Source organism: Sycon ciliatum, chromosome 4, assembly GCF_964019385.1.
Source record: "Sycon ciliatum chromosome 4, ocSycCili1.1, whole genome shotgun sequence".
Lineage (NCBI taxonomy): Eukaryota > Metazoa > Porifera > Calcarea > Leucosolenida > Sycettidae > Sycon > Sycon ciliatum.
Window position 1 is genome coordinate 10,792,815 of NC_088646.1, and position 20,585 is coordinate 10,813,399.

General features: G+C 49.8%; 2 protein-coding genes across 2 annotated transcripts in view; both read left to right on the top strand.

Moving 5' to 3' along the window:
- Nucleotides 1–10,291, top strand: part of LOC135814436 (spectrin beta chain, non-erythrocytic 1-like) — a 34,614-nt gene extending 24,323 nt beyond the window's left edge. The window contains exons 37-57 of the mRNA XM_065327560.1: nt 152–379; nt 710–799; nt 1,006–1,206; nt 1,550–1,627; nt 1,983–2,113; nt 2,451–2,571; nt 2,893–2,976; nt 3,385–3,579; nt 3,928–3,996; nt 4,311–4,421; nt 4,613–4,854; nt 5,118–5,256; nt 5,914–5,998; nt 6,236–6,327; nt 6,627–6,731; nt 7,099–7,665; nt 8,076–8,584; nt 8,729–8,804; nt 9,112–9,203; nt 9,495–9,537; nt 9,770–10,291. Coding sequence (XP_065183632.1) covers nt 152–379; nt 710–799; nt 1,006–1,206; nt 1,550–1,627; nt 1,983–2,113; nt 2,451–2,571; nt 2,893–2,976; nt 3,385–3,579; nt 3,928–3,996; nt 4,311–4,421; nt 4,613–4,854; nt 5,118–5,256; nt 5,914–5,998; nt 6,236–6,327; nt 6,627–6,731; nt 7,099–7,665; nt 8,076–8,584; nt 8,729–8,804; nt 9,112–9,203; nt 9,495–9,537; nt 9,770–9,952 — 3,441 coding nt within the window. The 3' untranslated portion in view covers nt 9,953–10,291. The remainder of the gene's footprint in view (nt 1–151; nt 380–709; nt 800–1,005; nt 1,207–1,549; nt 1,628–1,982; nt 2,114–2,450; nt 2,572–2,892; nt 2,977–3,384; nt 3,580–3,927; nt 3,997–4,310; nt 4,422–4,612; nt 4,855–5,117; nt 5,257–5,913; nt 5,999–6,235; nt 6,328–6,626; nt 6,732–7,098; nt 7,666–8,075; nt 8,585–8,728; nt 8,805–9,111; nt 9,204–9,494; nt 9,538–9,769) is intronic.
- A 1,624-nt stretch (nt 10,292–11,915) lies between these two features.
- Nucleotides 11,916–19,460, top strand: LOC135814439 (mucin-3B-like). Its single transcript, XM_065327561.1, has one exon. It carries the CDS (start codon nt 12,150–12,152, stop codon nt 18,921–18,923), a length of 6,774 nt encoding a protein of 2,257 aa, XP_065183633.1. The 5' UTR covers nt 11,916–12,149; the 3' UTR covers nt 18,924–19,460.
- Nucleotides 19,461–20,585: the final 1,125 nt, after the last annotated feature.

Here is a 20,585-nt window from a genome sequence, read left to right on the forward strand (position 1 = left end):
GCGGAATAGGAAAGAAAAGACGGTTGACAGTGGCCCGGTACAATGTGTTCTCCTGCCTCTTCCTCTGCCATAACCACGCAATAGCTAAAGATTACCCTTACCAATGAGCTATGTTTGTCACTTGCCTGCCCTTTCCATCTATATTTTCCAGTTACTGGAGAGTGATGTCAGCGCACACCAGCCTGGTATTGAGGATGTTCAGAAGGATGCCGGTCAGATGAAGGATGGCGGTCACTTTGATGCCGAGGTCATTCAACAACTGGCCACAGATCTGGAGACCCGCTACAACTCCCTCGCTGCGCCCATCAAACAACGAGCCAATCGGCTGGAGGAGTCGCGCAAGTTCCAATCATTCCTTCGGGACATTGACGAAGAAGATGTAAGTCTTGATGGAACAGAGAGTAGTGGTACTCGATTTTGATCAACTAAATAGCCGGGCTCTTCTGAACAAATCAGAAAGACTTTGGTGTGTAGTACTCCAACCTTTGTCAGCCGCAAATGGCCTGTCCGTAGTTAGGTCGTGGCTATGCTCAATGGTTTGATGTTTCTCCCACAGTGTGGCAGTGTATGGAGAACATGTGTGTCATGTTTCTTGGAATCGTACACCACACTGAACGAAATGAGAAGCAGATGTGAGGACAGCATAGCTGGCGTACATGTAATGTGTTGGCCCCTGCCTATCTCTCGGTATATTCTTTTCATGTCCCAGGTGTGGATTCAAGAGCACTTGCCGAGAGCCGAGTCCACTGACTATGGATCAACATTGCTTGAAGCACAGCTCTTCCTCAGACGCCAACAGGTATAGGAATGTAACAATAAGGCTGTTTGCTGCTTCTAGAAGGCTTGCTGCCGTATCAAGAAAATTTGACACTGGAAATGAGATTGACCTGTATGATAAGATTCACTGTTACAAAAGGTGTAGACATTGCACCGCTGTGTGTACTGCCGAGTTCGACTTCAGAGGTTTCTAATGGGGCTGGTCAATCATCTCTATTGTTTCCTCAGGTGCTGCAAACTGAAATCGATGGCCACGTTCCATTGATCAACGTCGCCCAGAAGACTGGCAGCGATCTCGTCACTGATGGTAACTTTGCATCGGAGAAGATTGAGGACCGCTTGCAGCGCCTGAAGGAGCGCTGGAGCACACTGTTGTCGGCTGCCGACCTGCGCCAGCGTCAGCTGGACAGGTCTGAACATTGCCATCAGGTTAGTCAGAGCTCGGTTTTAAGTAACGGGTATGCATTGTGTGTACATGTAGCCAGGAGATCCAAGTGTGATGTCGGTGCCACTACCGCAATTGTGGTCATGAACACAACATGAATGATAGAACTTGTGTCGACTATCGGTTGGTGTTTGAATGCATGCTGCTTTAGCATGTCAACGTGTGTGTGTGTGTGTTTGTGTGTATGTGTGTGTGTGTGTGCATGTGCGCGCGCGTGCGTGTGTGCGTGTGTGTGTGTGTGTGCGCGAATGTGTATGTGTGCATGTGTATGTTCCTGTACATTTACACGTCCGTGTACGTTTGTGTTTGCGTGTGTGTTACATGTAGTACTTATTGGATGCAGCTGAAGCGCAGGCCTGGATGAGCGAGCAAGAACTTTTCCTGATGGTGGATGACCGTGGCAGGGTGAGTACTTTTAACCCATTCAGTGAAGAAGAAGAAGAAGAAGAAGAAGAAGTTGTTGTTTGATATCCAAAGTGTGAAACATATCGTTAGTTGTAACCTTCCTGAAATTTATTTGTGCTAACTAGGCAAAAGCCGATTGAGTGATAGTGATAGGGTCCCTTGAGCTGGGAGAATTAGGCTGCTTTTTTGTTTTGATACTGCCCGGGTAGTGAACATCACTTTAGTAGAGAACATCACTTTCCCTTCTACTCGTCTGTATCATCAGTGTGCTGTTTGTACTTTCCATGATCACTTATGTGTGTGTGTGTGTGTGTGTGTGTGTGTGTGTGTGTGTGTGTGTGTGTGTGAATTATAGGATGAGGACAGTGCACAAGCCCTGCTGAATCGCCACGAGATCATGGCTCAGGATATCAAGGAGTTCCGCAACACCGTGGATAGCCTAGGTGCCACGGCAAAGGCCATGTTGGACGCAGAGCATTTCAACAGGTATGGTGGAAGTGATACATGGCCGTGTAGGGGTGCCACATGGTTGAAGTCAATGTTTTACTATCCACCTGCAATGTGCTTGTAAACAACCACCAATTCATGCCCCATGCTTATTCTTTCTGAAGTAGAACCTACTCAATGAGTGGAGGAACTCTCTGTGAATTAGTACACAGGTGCTTCCAGTCCAAGTACGTGAGCTAGTGCAGGGAGGAAACTGGACTCGCACGTTTGGGTTTCATTTGTGCTCTTCGCTGCAAACCCTGCTACCCGACCGAGTAAGATGCTGCGGTATTCATAGTCAACTCGTGTGTGCGTGCGTGTGTGTATGCTGGTGCAGTGACACAATCTCCATGCGCCAGTCCCAAGTTGACAAACTGTACACCGGACTGGTGGATTTGGCTGAGGAGCGTGGTGCCAAGATCAAGGCTTCTCTTGAGATGTTCCACTTTGGCAGTGAGGTGAGTGTGTGGCAATATGGCAGGCAGTCTTGTGAAGAGTGCAATGCACTTATAAGATGTAAGATCATGAAGCAGGCACTACATTTTAGCGTAGATATGCAGTGAGTATCTTCTCACTTCATCTTCAATAGTAACCGATAATGATGCTGTCCAGTTTATTGAACCGAATGTCTGTGTTTGTCCAGCACCCACACTGACTTTGGCATTGCACGATAGTTGTCCTTTCTTAGGTGTTCTGCTGTATACTCACGATGTAGTGTGTGTGTGTCTGTTGGTGTGCCTGTATTGTCGTGTTGATCTGTTGTGTGTCTGTATTGACAGTACGAGGACACGGTGATGTGGCTGGGTGAGCAGCGTGCCATAGCTAGCAGCAAGGAGCTAGGACAACACTATGATCACAATGTGGTGAGCACACACACACACACACACACACACACACACACACACACACACACGCACACGCACACGCACACGCACACGCACACGCACACGCACACACACACACACACACACACACACACACACACACACACACACGTACAGCCAAAAGCTGCTTTAAAGTGCTTTGCTCTGCAGTGCCATGCTTTGAACAACATACCTTATTATGATTTTGATATACAGCATCTTCTTTCTAAGAAGCAATCAACATAGATGGTGTTGAGTATGCATGCCTGAACGTAGCTCAATACTCCGACATAGTGGATCTGCAGGTATAGATAGTGTGATTGTCTTCACACTCTCACTGTCCATGTCAGAGTATACTTATGTAGTAATATAATCATCATACCATGTTGTGTTTTTCTGTGGGCACAGCGTCTGCGCGAGAAATTCAGCCAGTTCTCGCAGAAGACTCGCTCGACTGGCCAGGATCGTGTGTTGGCGTTCAGCAAGCTGTGTCGTGGCCTGGTGGACAACAAGCATCCGCAAGCCAGCAAGATCAGCAACTCATTGGCTGGTGCTGAGCTACAGTGGGTGAATGTGAAGGAACTCCTGGACACTAGGACAAAGGTAAAGCCTGTCGACCCACGCATGTGTCTGCTGTATAGCCAGCAGTGACCCACTTCAGTGTGTACTGTGTGCTGAATGCTTTCTAGTCAGCTGATAACAACATATCTTTGGGGATGGAGCAGAAACACCAGTAGAACATAGCTGAGTTGTAACGTTATAGTGAGCAGCCCATACAGTGCAGTAGCAACTAATAAGACAACGAGTAGCATATCTGCAAATGCTGGACGTTGATGATGAATGCAACACTGTGTGTGCTGTCATACAGAATTGTGGAAGCCGTTTTTCTCCCTCATATTCATGTGATGGTGGCTGCTGTTGTCTTTCAACTGTTTCATGTGACTGCCATAGGCTCTGGCTGATGCTGGCGAGATCTTGCACTATTACGGAGATGCAGAGGAGTTATCATCACGTATCAAGGTACAGTGACATGTGCGAAATGAAGCTGGCAGGATGCATGGCCCACAAGTGCAGTATGTAAGACACTGGAGTTCCTTGGCTCCACTCTCACTCTCACCTTGTCCGTGACTCATTGCTTGGTCTAGGATTCCAACTTGTCAATTTCCACAAGTCCTAGTGGAGGTAAAGGACACTGCTTGGTTGCATTCACATAGTATTAGGGATGCCGGTAACCTGCAGTTTCTTGTTTGATGAGGCGCAATGACCCTCTGTCCAATGCAGACTGCAAAACATTGTTGCACTCATGTCTCTATTGGTGTTCTTCAAACTCCTAGGAGAAGTCCATCAGTCTGTCTCGGGATCTGGGCCGCGACCTGGCCTCCGTGCAAGCTCTGCGTCGTTATCACCAGGCAGATCTGGGCCAAGCTGATGGCTTTGAAAAGCAGGTACGTACGTGTACTCGTGTACTCGGGCACTGCAATACGTCTGCATGTCTGCATGCTGAAAAATACTGTCTGTTTTATGTAGAATGTCTCGAGTTTGCTGAGTGGTGCATGGACAAGAGAAGAGCTAGCGTAGATACAGTCCGGTAAGAGTACATGGCTGTCAAGTAACACTGTACCATTCTGTGCTGCAGGTGACCCAACTATCCGAGGAAGCCCTACGTCTGTCCGAGACCTATCCAGACAAGTCCGATGACATCGCTGCCAAGGAGCAGCAGGTGGACAGCGCCTGGCAGGTGCTGCGGCGCAGGATTGCCGACCGTTCGCAGCGCCTGGAGGAGTCCGAGAGCCTGTATCAGTTCCTGGTGCGCCTGCGTGATCTGCTGCTGTGGGCAGCCGACATGCGCATGCAGATCTCCAGTGACGAACAGCCAAAGTAAGAGTTGATACTGACAAGCCAATGACATGTGAGATACCTGTGCAGTTAGAAGGGGTGGAAATGTAGATACAATTTTGGAAATTATATTGTGTACTTGCTGGTCATGCATAGCAACTTTGGCAGCGGAAAAAAGAGAATATCCCGTGTACAGCACTCAGCAGTGTAAGCAACCTTCTCAGTCCTCCACTGGATAAGGATGCTAACTGTTCTGGCGATGCTCCAGTGACTAATATTATTGTATGCTCCTGTGTTGTTTGTAGGGATCTGGTGGTTGCTGAGAACCTGATCAATCAGCACAAACAGCGCAAGGCCGAGATCAGCGCCAGGGCGGACAACTTTGAACGTGCCCAGGAGCTGGGTAGAGAGATGGTGAAGCGTCAGCACTATGCCAGGCAGCAGGTAAGCGTGCAGCTGTCTACCGGTCTACGAGTCCACAGGTCTATGGGTTCACTGGTCCATGGGTCCAAGGGTCCACGGGTCCACCGGTCTACGGGTCCACGAGTATGTGGGTCTGCAGGTCCGTGGATCTACAGGTGTACGGGTCCGCATGCCCACGGGTCTACAGGTCTATGGGTCCACATGCCCACGGGTCCATATGCCTGCGGCGCGGGTCTGCAGGTCTACGGGTCTACAGGTCCACTGCTGATAAAACTTCCAACGCACCCGTAGTTAGACTTTCAACATCTCATAGTGGAGAAAAATAGTAAGCTTTGCTCTGACAGCATCTCCAGAGGGAGGGCTAACCAGTCCATGAGTAAATTCGGGTTTACAATATTCGCGATTTGTGTGTGAGTCAGTCATACTGACTTCTCCATATCTACTAAGCATAGGTGTGCCAACGACCTCAAGGATCAAGGAATCTCCCATGTAGGGTTCATGGCTGAGAGAATTTAATAATCGTGCTGGATTTGGATTGGGAAAATCATGTCATCTTCCCGAGCTCTTTTCAGCATAGCATTTATTCTACATGACGTGTGTGTGTGTGTGTGTGTGTGTGTGTGTGTGTGTGTGTGCGCGCGCGTGTGTGCGTGTGTGTGTGTGTGTGCGTGCATGTAGGTCAGCGATCGTCTAGCACTGCTGGAGGGTCAGTTGGATGCACTGAACCAAGACTGGGAGGAGCATGAGAAAGAGCTCCATCTGTGTAAGTCAACCGAAGTGTCCACCTTCTATGTATGTGCTTGATCACCCTGCAGGACCCTGAACAGGTTGATGACAACTTTTAAAAACTTCGTTTTTGTTCAAAGACCAGTGTGTATAGCATGCATTGTAAAGCTGGATATTGTTTGTTTCCTGAGCTGATTCTGTATACCCTCTCTTTGCGATGCGTTTGCACGCTTGTACATGCACGTGAATGCCATGTTCACTCATTCGTGCACAGTCCACACAACACACAAGTTCTCCCGGGATGCCGGCACAGCCGAGTCCTGGCTGGCTGCCAACGAAGGGTTCTTGGCCATGCCCGACGTTGGGGTAAGTGCAGCATGCATATCGAGGAAGCTCGCTTAGGGTGCACCACTACTGTTAAGGTTACCAATAAGTACTTCGAAGTACATACTATGTGTGTGACATTGTCACCCCAGTGCATGCTCGCACGCATGTGAATTTGATGATGAGAAGCATGGCTAAAAAAGTCAAGAGGAGCTCCACTGGCGAGTACTCTACCGTAATTATGGCATTGATCAGTACCACTGTGTCTATTCAATAAGCACTCGTAAAGTATTCTTATGCTGTGTTGTTAAAATATATCCTGCTTTTCAAATGTCGTGCAGGATTCTCTCGACTCGGCCGAAGCATGGCTAAAGAAGATGGAAGATTTTGAGAAGACCATGGCGTCGCAGGAGCAGCGCTTCCGAAGCCTGGACAAGTCAACGTCGGTAAGTTGTTGTGATGCATTGGCTGATGCGCTATCGTCTAGACGTCTGTCAGTGTTTTGTTGCACTGCTCGGGCCATTTGTAAAGCAAGTTGGTGTGTACAGTCACGTTATATGCAGAGTTCAGTTTACTCACGGCATCAAGCCACAGCTGTAGGCCAATATAGACCTTACATGGGCGTCCAGAGGTATTGCTGATGACACCTGATTTCTGTTGCCTTCCTTGTTCAAATACATTTGTGACTGATCGTTGTTTTCATGGGGATTAGTCAAGATCATCAGCTGATTAGCGTATTTGCTCAGCCGGATGGTGAGCCGGGGAGTGAGCCAGGTTGTTCTCTTGTGTACGTTTCTCTTTCTCTAACTGTAGTTTGAAGACCACCAGAAGAGCACCGAAAAGCGCTTGTCGCTGGGCAACATGCGCGACGGTCACAGCCGTGCTCCACTCGCCCATCGGCGCAGCTTCACCGACATCTTTGCCGACATTCCCCTCACCGAGCAAGCCGTGGAGGAAGAAGAGGAAAGGCAGCGCATGGCAGCCGAAGCTGCCGAACGTGCGGCCATTGCCGAAGAGGAGCGCAAGGCCGAGCTCGAGGAACGTCGTGCTCAGCAAGCTGCAGGGCTGGACACCCTTGCCGAGGAAGAACCACCCAGTGAAGCAGCGACGACGATGCAGGAAGAACCCATCACTGAGCTACCTGCCGTCACCCCAACTACCGCAGAAGACACTGCACATGTTGAGGATACTGCAGCACCCGCCGCCAGCGAACCAACATCACCGGTACCGCCTCCCTCAACGGAGGTCGACACCAAACCGATCGAGGACAACGCAGCAGCAGCGCCAGATGATACTCGTGCTGCAGAACCGACAACGCCCACTAAGCCAGCTGGAGAGGTGTCACACACCACACCAGCTACAGCGGTTTCTAGTCCAGTGGTAAGAGATCTAGCTAGTGACGCATTATCATCAGGCAATGTTTCTCCCATGATGCCTTGATAGACGAAGTGGTGGTTTGCACTTTAGTGGCATGAGCAGAGCAGGTTGTCTCAGTACTCCTTGTCAGTGTTGTGCCATTTTGTCGCACTCGCTGACTGTATATGATCTGGTTACGTTGGTGGACAGTTAGTCATAACGCGTAACATGTTGTCCTTCTCCTTTTTATCTATGATTACAAATTTAGTATTCTTTGCTTGGGGAAACGATCACAATAATTATTATTATCCGACATAAACTGATTCCTGAATAGCTTTTAGTGTATTCACACCAATGCCAAAAATAATGGGGAGACTACATGAACATCAGAATTGGCGTGCTACTTCTGTGTTTTCCTTTGCTCATGTTCCTAGACTATTCAAGTTCCGGATGATTCCGCCGCTACTTCGCCCAACAAACCCCAGCAAGAACCGGAGCAGGCACAATCTACTTCAGAAAGTGCACCTGTAGTTGCTGACACGTCGTCTTCATCTCCAGCTGCTGAAGCTGCACCAGCTGCAACAGCAGCAGCCAGTGAGGGGACATCAGAAGTGCCTGCTGCAGCCGCAGAGGACGCCAAGCCTGACGACACAGCGACACCAGCAACACCAGCAGCAGCTCCTGCCCCTGCTGCCAGCGAACCAGCAGCTCCTGCCCCTGCTGCCAGCGAACCAGCAGCTGATCCTGCAGCAGAGACTGCTTCGGAACAGGCCACATCCAGCGAAGCGCCATCAGCGACAGCATCTGCAGCAGAGTCTACTCCAGCGTCACCTGCGTCAACGATGGGACGCAAATCATCAGTTGTGGACATCACCTCCTTGTTGAAGGCCAACTTACCACGCAAGTGGGAGATGGTGGCGAATGGAAAGCGCTCCTCCAGTCGGTATGTATCATTGAAGATTGCATTTGAAAGTGACTGTTGATTTGAGTATTGAGAAAACACGGCAATGGCAACATCATAATCATAACAATCATGTACATGTATCTATAAACCGGTACGGTGTGTTCTTCTGTTGTCTGTGTACAGTACGTGGAAGACACACTACACTGTGCTGCGTGGTGCACAGCTGACGTTCCACAAAGATGCGCGCGATGCACAGCGTGTAAGAATCTGAGTGGTGCTATGCTGCATGATTGTAGCGCATGTCAATGAGTGTTTTTTTTGTTTGGTTCGGCGAGCTTAGGGTCTAAACTTGGATGCTGCATTTCAGGGCGCGCTATATTATGGCCACGGGAGCAGCAGCAGCAGCAGCACAACCCAATTAGTATTAATCACGCACCCAGATCAAAGCATACAGCAATGCTTCACACGCACAGGTGATACTAACCTGCCCCGTCCACATGGTTTATAGCTGCTGTCATGAGCGAACACCATTGACTGGCATACCCTTCGTGTGTTGTGTCTTGCAGGGTGAAGAGTCGACTGCTTCGGTTGTCCTCATCGGCGGAACAGCCTCTGCAGCCACCGACTACGCTAAGCGAAAGAATGTCATCCGTGTCAGGTACAGCACTTAGTTTGGTGTTGTGCTATAAGCAGCATGCAGGACACGGGACTGTACACGCAACTCCAGCTCATGCATATGGGCATTCTGTCCATTATTGGCGGTGGTGGTGGTGGTGTTGGTGATGGTGGTGGTGGTGGCGGCGGTGGTGGTATAGGTGGTGGTGGTGATGGTGGTGGCGGCGGTAGTGGTGTAGGTGGTGGTGGTGGCAGTGTTGGGTACATTAGTCTGCCTGTTCCTGGTCAGTTATGCATGGTCTGCTCTCATTGTGTTCTGCTGCTCCCACCGTAGGACAAGCGGCGGAGGAGAGTATCTATTCGAGACCAAGGACGCGGTATGTATGATAGTGCAGGGATATGTAATACTCATAAGCGTGATGAAATGTATGCCAATGATTGGAAGAATTGATGCCCACCTGCAGACTGTAGGCCTAGCAGATTGGATAGTGGATGCCATGTAATTGTGGACATAACGAAATGTCTCATTTGAAAGACGTATTGGAACGCAGCAATACCGTGAGTTGGCCGAGTATCAGCATAACAAATGTATACTCTTCTGTTCACCAGGAGGAGATGACAGAATGGATCGAGGGCATCAACCAAGCCAGTCTCGTTGACACACAGTTGGCAGCGGTTGCTCAGCCTGGTCCGCCGACAGCAGGAGACGAATCCGGCCCAGCATCGCCACCACCCGGTGAGGAATTTAAGAAGAGAGACACCAAGCGCCGCAGTCTGTTCCGCAAGAAGTAAACCTGGACATGTCGCCTTTCCAGTAATACTGAGCCCTGAACGAATACTATTTTTTTGATCTTGTCAACCGCCACATGCTGGATTTTTGCTTCAACTTCATTTCCTTTACGTTGCAGTCATTGATTTCATGAAATTCGATCTAAATTCGTTTACTTTTGACAAATCTATTTTAGAGAATTTATCTATAAAATAGTGTTGCCTGGCTGAGTTTTTTGTTTGTCTAGCTGGCCTTCCAAGTTATCAAACATTTTCTGTTGCCAGATCTGTTTCCTTGTTAAAAAATGACATTTTGATTTACTCGAAAGCGACCGAAAATTTTTAAAAGGTTTTTTTATCTAGTGGAATTGCTCACGTTGGAAACGGAAACGGTGTCCTCTCTGGGTACAGAACACCAGCAAGTACGGCTAACCATCAGCAGCATACCTCTACATTGAACTGACAATGACAGTGTACTGCTGATGCGGCTACGGACTTGACTAAAGAGTTTTGAACCCTGTCGACGCGGAGTGGCAGAAAGACGATTATGCAACGCGTGTGACACAAACTGCTTCAATATCTGCCGGCAGACCAGCCTCAACATGTGCAACGTGTATAGAGTGATGGTTGGTTTTGTCGTGCTACCAGTTTCAACATGTGCAACGTGTATAGAGTGATGGTTGGTTTTGTCGTGCTACCAGTCTCAACATGTGTAACGTGTATGGAGTGATGCTTGGTTTTGTCGTGATTGATCACTTGCCTAGTTTTCAGTACACGGTGAAATCGTCATCCCGGCAGACATAATATTGACGTGCCGCGGGAAGACAACACTTTACTTTAGGACAAGGGATTGTCCATGATAGTGATTCAGTCACGCCGAGCGTTCAGAATGTACAGTACTCAGAGGAGAGTATCCATGCGCACATGATGCCATAAAAGTCAGTATGTTAGTCTGGAGTTCATTTGCCACGACTGGAGTTGCACCGAAAGCGTATTAATGGCAACACGTTCAAAACCTTCCAAAGCTGTTATGTGCTTCTCAATACATAGCTGTTGTACGGAGGTAACGCGTATGTGCTAACTTTACTTTAATATTATTTAAAATGCCAAAGTTGGTACCGTAACCTTGCCGTAACCTAATGACCACAGTCCATGCAGTACTGTGTATTTTTTATAGTGATGTATAACAAGTGGGAGCAATGCAATGGTACTGGACTCCCTGATGCAAAGCCTCATTCCGAAATTCAGGACTACAAATTACAATAATTATGTAATTGCAGTATATTATACTGCAATGACTATACCTTTAGCTTAGATGTTCAGTGAAGGCATCATCTTGAGCACGTGACAACGAGAGAACTGCACGTGTGGTATACGCCACCTCCAAAGCCTCAGTAATACTGTAACCAGTCAGTGCAGTGTGTTACTTTCTGAGCTAAACAATGTGTGTTAAATCAAAAAAATATTTATAATGCTTGACACTGAGATAGTTACATATACAGCGGCACTTAGCATCATAACGAAGGCTGATTCGGTAGAGTTTAATAGGTAAACCAAGCAAGAATACACTCAGCAACTCTACTGTCCGTAGACTGAGTGGAGTCACAGTGTATGGCAGTTGCTTTATCATAGGAAGTCGATCGGACACAAAAGACAAAACAAAACTCAACAAAAGTCAAGCACGATTTTGATTTTGGGAGATGAACCACCATTCAGCACACGTACACGTGCACGCCAGGCGCCGCGGTTGTCTGTTTTCGTTTGGCACTTTATGGGCCATGCCGATGTCGCGTATACGCGTACATAATGCTCTTCATGTGGCCACGTGGCCGATCTCAGCTCATGCAATGAGCATACGATCTGCGCGTGATATCACACAGATGTCAAAGACTTTTTTTGCGACGTCGCCAAGGAGGTTGTGCTCGCGAGTTCGAGTTGCTCAGCTTGAAAGTACAGTATACCATGGTATACTGGTCGTAGTTGTAGCTGCACCTTGTCCTAGTTCATGATCTGCGAACGAGGATATCGAAAATAATTCCCCTCATCGTGAATCACTTTCTTCCTTGTTATGAATCTGCTTGTATGGCTATTCTAGTTCTTTGGTATGGGTGACAGAGCTTTATTGGAAAAAAATTCACGTCTACCTGTAGTTGCTGTCGTTGAGTGATGGCATGAATTTTGAATTTTCTCATGGAAAACGTGTTTCAAACCATTGACAGAGATGTCTAGTCCTGAGAAAGATGCGTCCGTTTCTAGAAAGGCTGCGCTGCCCGATGGCTTGCTGCTACAACTGAACGATGCTAGTTCTCTGTTCACTCCTGTCAAGGCTCTGAATCGCCTCAGGTATACATGCCTGGCGGTGTCTTCGCGATACGTGGCCCTTGGTGCGAATACTGGGGGACTGTACATATTTTCCCGTTCCAGCGTTTGGGAGTATTTGAACATCGTACCCAACAGAGATGGCGTTGGGTCGATGGTCAGCGTTGCCTTCTCGCCGAATGATAATTTCGTTGGTATGTGTTTTGCCAAGCACGTGGGAGTTTGGGAGTTGAATCTGGATGGTCGGAATAAGCCAGTCCGTATCAAGTGGACAGCATGTGAACATCAGTCACCTATCACATGTTTGGCGTGGGACATGTATGGAGCTCGTTTATTTTCCGGTGATGAGCGTGGCCTGGTAACTGTGACGTATCTACCACCAGCCAAGGTGTCGCGCAAAGGAAATGATGCATGCAAGAACCGGCCGTTCCGCAAAGATGAAATCATCTACCGCGCCGACAGTGGTATTGTCCAGTTGGACTTCAAGGACACAACACTACTGGTATCGGCCAAGAAGTCGTGCTTTGTACTGGACACACATCAAGAAGTGGCACGGCAGCTTGGCCAGAAGCCACGCGACGGCCAGTTTGGTGGCTGCTTGCGTATCTTGCGCAAGGAAAGCGGGCGTGGTGAATTGCTGGTGTATACGGCCCGGCCTGGCGGAAGAGTTTGGGAAGCGCCAGTGTCCGAGATGAAGGTCTCCACCACACATAAGTTGAAGGAAGTGCTGCAGGCATTGCCGCACACGTTCTTTGGCACGGAGTACGATCCAGGGGTAGTCCTGCCAGCTGCAGACCTGCAGTCCGCCGCTCTCATCTTCCCATCACTGCATGTTATCTGCAGCCGGTATCTAGTGCTGTGGAACCGCACTGTGTTGTGCGTGTACGATCCCAATGGTGAGGAGAAAGCAAGGCTGCTCCACTGGTGTCCGTTCCTTGATGAGATCAGCTTTGTCGAGTGCTATTCAAACGAGGTGTACATTGCGCATGCCGGCGCTAGCAAGATCACTCACTTGACCTGTTCTAGTCCCGCCGATGCAGTGGCACTACTCTACCATCATCCAGCACAGCTCAAGTTACAGGCCGTGGAAGTGGCATGCCGCTATCTCAGCGTTATTAAGTTGGGTGGGTGTCGACGCAGTGTGCCGCTCAAGCTGCTTGATCAGTTGCTGGATTTCTACAGTTTGCAATCTGACCAAGTGCTGATGCTTTCATTGCAGCAGCTGAGAGAGGAGGCAGAGGAGAAGGAGGCGGATGATCACACGGACGGTGGGTACAGCGTGTTGCCCTCCGGCATCGTCTCCGTCATTCCCAACTCGCGCTCTTCCAGCTCGCGCAGTTCTCCGTACGGCATGGACAATGCCGGATCTCGTTCTAGCAGCGTGAGTAGCTTTTCACGCATGCTGGACGATAGAAGAGAGTCGAGGACCTCGTCACCAGTACTGCAAGCTGCTGCTGGTGCTATTGAACGCGTCTCGTCATCTGCATCAATCAGCAGAACCGACTCACCCAAGTTTTCTTTCAGTAAGAAGCTGGGCCGCGATGGTTCCACGTCATCTGAATCTATCAACTCGGTAAGCGGACGAGCCGTGGATTCACCGTCATTGAGTGATAGTGGATCACGGGCAAGTACAATGAGTGCTTCCACTCAGTCACATCGATCTACTGATGTCTCTCCCAGCAAAGACGTTGCTGCCAGTGTAGTGTGTGAATCAGCTGCTATGAATGCGGTGACCGAGAATGGTGGCGCTGCTCCTGAAGTCCAACGTGGCTCCGGCGACACTCCCGGCACTGTTGTTGCCAATGGCATTCAGGACGCTCACGTGGCACCAGCACCCACCTTCAATAGGGAGTCTTGGGCTCATGCAGTGGTCGATGAGTGCTGTGATATCAGTGATGATAACAGCGATGATCTGCCATCAACAGTGTCCAGTACTACACCACCACCATCATCATCAGGGCATGCACCGGGAGCAATCGCCCAAGACAACGAGTCTTGTAGCGTAGTGGAGTCATCTACACGTCAATCACCACCAACACCGGTGGATACAACACCGGCACCGTCGGCTGTGCCAGAGCAGCAAAGTGCCATTGCTAGCTCCAGTGTATGTAGTGTAGCCGCTGCTCCTTACACTGAAGCCAGTGCTACGTCCACACTACCCATTGCTGTGGACACCACTGATGGTCCTGGCAAGACGGATCCTGAATGTTCACCCACGGTCAGTAGCAGTGAGGTTGCAAGTAGCAGTGCTGACGCAGCTGCTTCTCCTTGCTCTAGCTTGAATGCCGATGACCATGGCGAACTGTCTACTGCTTTGCCAGCAGCAGCAGCAGCAGTGTCTGGATGTGCATCTACTGGTGGTGTATCCGCCACCTCTAGTCCCGCCACCGCCACAGCTGCAGAGAGTACGGCAGCAGTAGCTGTCAACACCGCGTCTTCTGTTAGTCGTGACTCACCCACTGCCGCCCTGCCCGCCGCAGCGACTGTGTCGGCACAAGATACGCTACTCGACAGGCCGTCTGTAAGCGTTGGTGAGCCTACCTCTCCGCCTGCATCACCCACCATGACAACACCGCCAGTCCAAGAGAGCCCTGACAGGCAACCAGTCAAGGAGCGACATACTATCGTTGAGGATGACGTGCCTTTCCCCGAAGTCGAACGTCCTCCCAGTCCGGCAGTCAAGCGAGTGACCAAGAAGAAACGCTCGAAGAAGAAGGCACTCTCCGGTCCCAAAGAAGGTGGTTCCTCAATTCCATCCAGTCCGAAGAAGAAAACCAAAGTCTCTGCAACTGCGTCAACTACTGCAGAAGCTACAATGGCATCAGCGGCAGGGAAACCAGCAGAAACGCCAACAGCAACCTCAGCTCCAGCAGCATCAGAAGCAACTGCAGAGGCAGTTATGGTAACAGCAGCAACAGCAAAAACACCAGCAGCAGTCACACTTAACACACAGGTGGGTCCAGCAGCAGTAGCAGAACCAGCACCAGAGCCATTACCGGCAACAGTAGTAGCAGAGGCACAGTCTGAAGTGGAACAAAGTGCAACTGAGACATCAACAGCAGTGGCCACCACCACCAAACCCAGTGCTGGTGCAATGAAACCGTCTTCTCCAGCTCCAGAAAGAGGAAATGAAAAAGGTCAGTCTAAAGGGACGGCACAGAATGACTCAAACTCCTCACTGCCATCCCAGTCTTCAACATCGGCAGATGGCAAAGTTCAGTGTGCTATGGTGGAACCTGCTATTGAGCCAAATAACACAATGCAGTTACAGCAGCTACAGCAGCAGCAGCCAGTAAGTAATACGAGTGTGTCAAGTGCCAATGCCGGTCAGCGACGCTCTCCTAAGGCAGCAAGTGATGAAGCAGCCAGTCCAGTACTCATGGATCAGCCGCTCCCATCAGCTGCTTCTCTGGCTAATCGTGTAGACACCATCACAACTAGTGCTGCTGTACACGCCGACAAAGTGCAGCCTCCGGTGACACCAGCACCTGCAAGCCCGCCGATTGTAACATCCTCAGCAGCAGCAACACCAGCTGCAATAGCACAGACTCCACCTACAGCTCAACATGTGGCCTCAACTTCTGAGCAACCAACAAGAGAAGCCTCTCCCAATGTTGCTATTCCCAAGGATATTCCCAAGGATCAAGTTGCATCTACCCCGTCTGATGTGAAGCATCACCACGACCAGCAACAACAGCAAGCGACCAAATCTCGACAACAGCAGGGTAAAGCACAGCTACAACAAACAAAGCCACAGGCACGGGTAGATAAAGCAGTCAAGTCCTCTCAGAGTGACATAGCTACTGCTAAAGTGAGTAGGTCGCAGTCAGTCACTGCTTCTCGTGGGTCTAGATCAAAGAAGCCTGTCACCACACGCTCAACGTCATTCATGGAAATCACGGTCGATGATGATGCTGACACTGATGTGGTTGTGTCGCGCAGCACTGGTGCTCGCCGGGCCAACAAGAAGCGTAAAGTATCTGTTGATATCACCTTTGACGAAGACGCCAGCGTAGGAACTCAGCTGCCTTCATTGCGTCCTAGGCCGTCATCTGTGTCAGCGCCGGTGTCAGGGTCTGCGTCACCCGTACCGTCATTGGACCATTCACTAGAGTTTACCCGCAGTAGTGAAGCGAGCCCAATCAACGCTCAGCCACTATCGTTCACCAGTAGAACCAACAGTGACGAACCAACTCGGCAAGTTGTAGCCACCTCCTCTCCTCCTGTGCCTGGCGCCGCCTCTTTAACTAATGCTGCTCCTGTTGTTACCCCTGCTGTTACTCCTGTTGTTATTCCTGCTGTTACTCCTGTTGTTGCTGCACAAACCAACTCTGTAGCTGCTCCAGCTGTCACCGATTCCTCTATACCTACCACTACTACTACTACTACTATTCCAACTACCGGTAATGCCTACAGCAACTCAGCTGCATTCAATTATTCCACCAGTGCTCCAACAAGTCATACTGCCACCAGCATGCCGACGCAGCATATCACCACCAGTGCCAACGCTACCACGTCCAAACCGGCTCTGCAGTTCCTCTCCAAGCACAGCCAGTCGGCCAAGTCGTTCATCCGCAACATGTCCACTGAAGTCTCCCAGCGTCTGGCCACGCCCAGCAATCGCCCTGCAGTGCAAGCTCTACCGGCAAATCCCCGCGAGCCTGTTGCGTCTCCTCCCAGAGAAACATCACCCCCGCCAGTGGTAGAGACGCAGCGCCTGCCGTTCGTAGTGGATCTTTGTGAGGAACTGGCACTAACCAAACGAAAGCTAACTTTGGATGCACTTTGCAACAAGACTACGTTGACACGCTGCCTTGTCAAGCTGTACACACGCTTCAGAGAGCTGTCCGTAGACTTTGCACGATTCTGCGGCCGTGAAGATGACATGGTGGATGTACAGTTGAGCTTTGCACAGCTCTGTGCCCAGTCCATGAGTCAGGAAGAGCTTTCTGCCACTACTCCGCTGTTCACGCTCTTTGCTGAAGTGGCCGTCAACTCATCCGGCCTCGTGTCGGAAGATGAACAACTGGCTGCGCAGAGTGCTGTGAGTACGGACAGCCACAATGTTGACTGTGAGTCTGCTGTAAAGCTGCTTTGGGAGGTCCAGCCATTCTTGGAGCTGAACAAACTGAAACCATTGCTACATCGCCGGGGTTGGAGTCATCATCACCTGTCCTGGCATTTCCTGGTCAAGGACAACTTGCTGGACAGTTACGTGGAGGAGATCAAGTCCTATCTGCGGCACAACAACTCGCGTGCGGTCGTGTCGGCGCTGGACAGCATAGCGGTAAGCTGCGCGCAGAGTCTCCTGCCCTGTATCTCACACTTGTACAGTATCCATGGGCAGCCCGTTGTCAGTGCATGTGTGCAGCTCTGCGCGTACGTATCGCCATGGGAAGTGGCTGCACTAACGTGTCCCGCTGCATTCTTTTCTCAGTCTGCCGGTGACATTGCAACTGTGGGCTGCTGCGGACGCTGCCGCAATCAGCCCAACGAGTGGCCGCATCTGCTGCACTACCTCAACGCATTGCAGGACAAGGATGTTGACTTGTTCAATAAGCACGTGCTGCATGATCATGCCCTCCTGCTGCTCTGGCTGGAAGCAGCGCTGCAGCAGCGACCTGACGACAGCAAGCTGTTTGTTGAGTATGAACATGTATCAAGCAGCAGCAGCAAGAGCCCCAGCAGTGAGTTCAATGCTCTTCCTGGATCTCACCTGCTGCAGTTCCCATGCTCACCAACACTGTCGCAGGTCATCAGCACTCTTGTGGAGCTGTCGTCAGCACATTGTTTGAAAAGAGCGTTGGCTATGTGCAAGCAACATGGCTACTGGCTCGGTGTGCTGCATCTGCTGGTGGTTACGCAACAGCAAGAGTGTGCCATCCGTCTGCTGGTTCAGTTGGATGACGACCGTCTGCTCGGCGAGCAGCAACGCTGGCCCAAATGTCCTGCTGGTAAGGACGAATGGCAGCTGGTCATGAACGTCTTCTCTGCATCGCCACTGCACTCAACGTTTCCACACTCACTGTCCTGGACTGGCTTGATTGGCAAGATGGTATCGGAGTGTGGCTCCACTGCGGCCATGACCGTGTTGCAGAGTATCCCAGCTGGAGCTGATCGCATCGATCCACGTCATCTTGCTGTTGTTCTGGCTTCCAGTAAGCTAGAAGTGCAGCAGCAGTCGCTTGGTCAGTCCGTGCTGGAGAAGGTCGACATGCACCTGTGGTCCATGCACTCCGGCGCTCTGGCACCAGCACTGCAATGTGAAGCTGCTACTGAACTCACTCAAGTGCTGGCATCGCGCTGTGACACTGACGGTGAGCAGCCGCGCGCTGCTGTCAGATCTCCGTCGCAGCCTAGACTGCGTACACCGGGCCTGGGCGATACGCTGGAGCTGAAACAGACCCTGCGCTGGCTGGAGTCTGCGTCGACACACTGGGGAGTATCCACGTCCCTGGTGAACAGCGACTGTCCGTGTTGTTCATTGCCACTTAGTGAGAACATGGCGGACATGTCACAGCCGCTCAGTGTGTTTGCCTGCGGGCACGGCTTCCATCGCCACTGTATCAGTGAGGATGCATGCGTGCTGTGCTACGGCTTGGTGACCGCTCCCACTGCATCATCACTACCATCAGCTACATCTTTGCCTTCTCCGTTCTTCCGTCCGGGGCATTAGCACAATTGTCGCTTCCCACTTATCCTTGTCATTGTCGCTGTTTGTTTCATTTATTTCTTATCTCTAGACATTAGCTCCCCCCCCCCCCCCCCCCCCCCCCCCTGATCCTGGTCCCTTGATTTCTACGCATAGCCTTAGAATCGTCCACATGTTTTTGCGAAATGCCTCAGTAACGTTATATCTGCGTATGGAGTAGTGTTGTCAAGCTCTTGAGGAGTGTATCACTTGCTTACTTATTTTGCTGAGTTTATTTTCCTGAGAGAGAGAGAGTGTGTGTATGTCTCTGCATGAAACACATAACTATCTTTCCTTTACTTCTATTGGGTTATTTTACCTGAATCTTTTTCCACTGAGGTTTTTTATACCAATTATAACCCGGGCAATTTTATTGTCTCTTCCCGCACGTACGTGTATATCATGTGTGATATAGGCAAAGAGTTGTTTTTAGTTTTCAGCCTTGAAAGATCCGTGACACTGACTAGGAGTTTAACATTATTTTGTGGTGCATCGAGTACGTCATGGCATATGACAAGCCCAGTCGACCGAACTGATAATGTATGTGTGTGTGTGTCTGTGTGTGTCTGTCTGTGTGTGTGTGTGTGTGTGTCTGTCTGTGTGTGTGTGTCTGTCTGTGTGTGTGTGTGTGTGTGTGTGTGTGTGTGTGTGTGTGTGTGTGTGTGTGTGTGTGTGTGTGTATGTCTGTCTGTTGGTTTGTGAATATACAAGTACAGTCGAATGTCACTTATCCGACCACTTCGGGAATCAGGCATGTTGGATAACTGATATCATTTTTTATGTGCATATATGGCTGGATTTCACTGATTTATGTACACAATACCCAAATATATTCATGCCTATTCATGAATTGCTCCATGTACACATACATGTTAGCATACTTGACCACATCTACTTCAAGTAAATGCATATTACACCATAATTATACAAACCAAAAAAAAGAATTTTACTGTTGAGAGTCATAAAATTACGACTCCCGGGCTTGTTGGATAACTGACGTGCTCGGATAACTGGCGACCGGACAAGTGACATTCGACTGTACATGCCCGTGTGTGTGAGGGGGGGGGGGGGGGGGGGTCAGTCTGTGTGTCTGCTGTCACGAGTATGTCTTGCTATTTGTGGATGTGTATGTGAGTGTATGTGTGTGTGTGTGTGTGCGTGTGTGTATGTGTGTGTCGTGGTTGCAAAACGCTTCAGCAAGATCTGCTGAATTAGCTGTTTTGGAGCTATTGCCCCATCTTCAGGTGCAATCCTTGAAACTTGGTGTTGAACTGCGCAATCCAAATTGTACACCTACTTGTACTGAGCTTGGTTATCATGAGTCGTGACCGTTGATAATGGGCTGTCCAAGATGAGTGCACCTCATGACTTGTTTATTGGTGTGGGGAAACAGTGCAGTCCTGGTGTTGGTTGCATGTTGGCACATACCGGTAACCATGGTAACAATGTGTGCCAGTACAGTACTGTCGGGCGCTGAAGAAAGGAGCTCCGAAGAACGACCAGGCTAGGATTTCACCAATCACATCATACGGATATATACACGATAACTCAACTGTGCATAGACTGCAGTACGTACTGTAAAACCGGAATGTTAAACGACTAAAAAGTTTAACGTTTTTGTAATTTGGGCATGATAACGTGCAGAAA

Excerpts from the sequence above, each read along its gene's own strand:
- LOC135814439 (XM_065327561.1), top strand. The coding sequence starts at position 12,150 with ATGTCTAGTCCTGAGAAAGATGCGTCCGTTTCTAGAAAGGCTGCGCTG.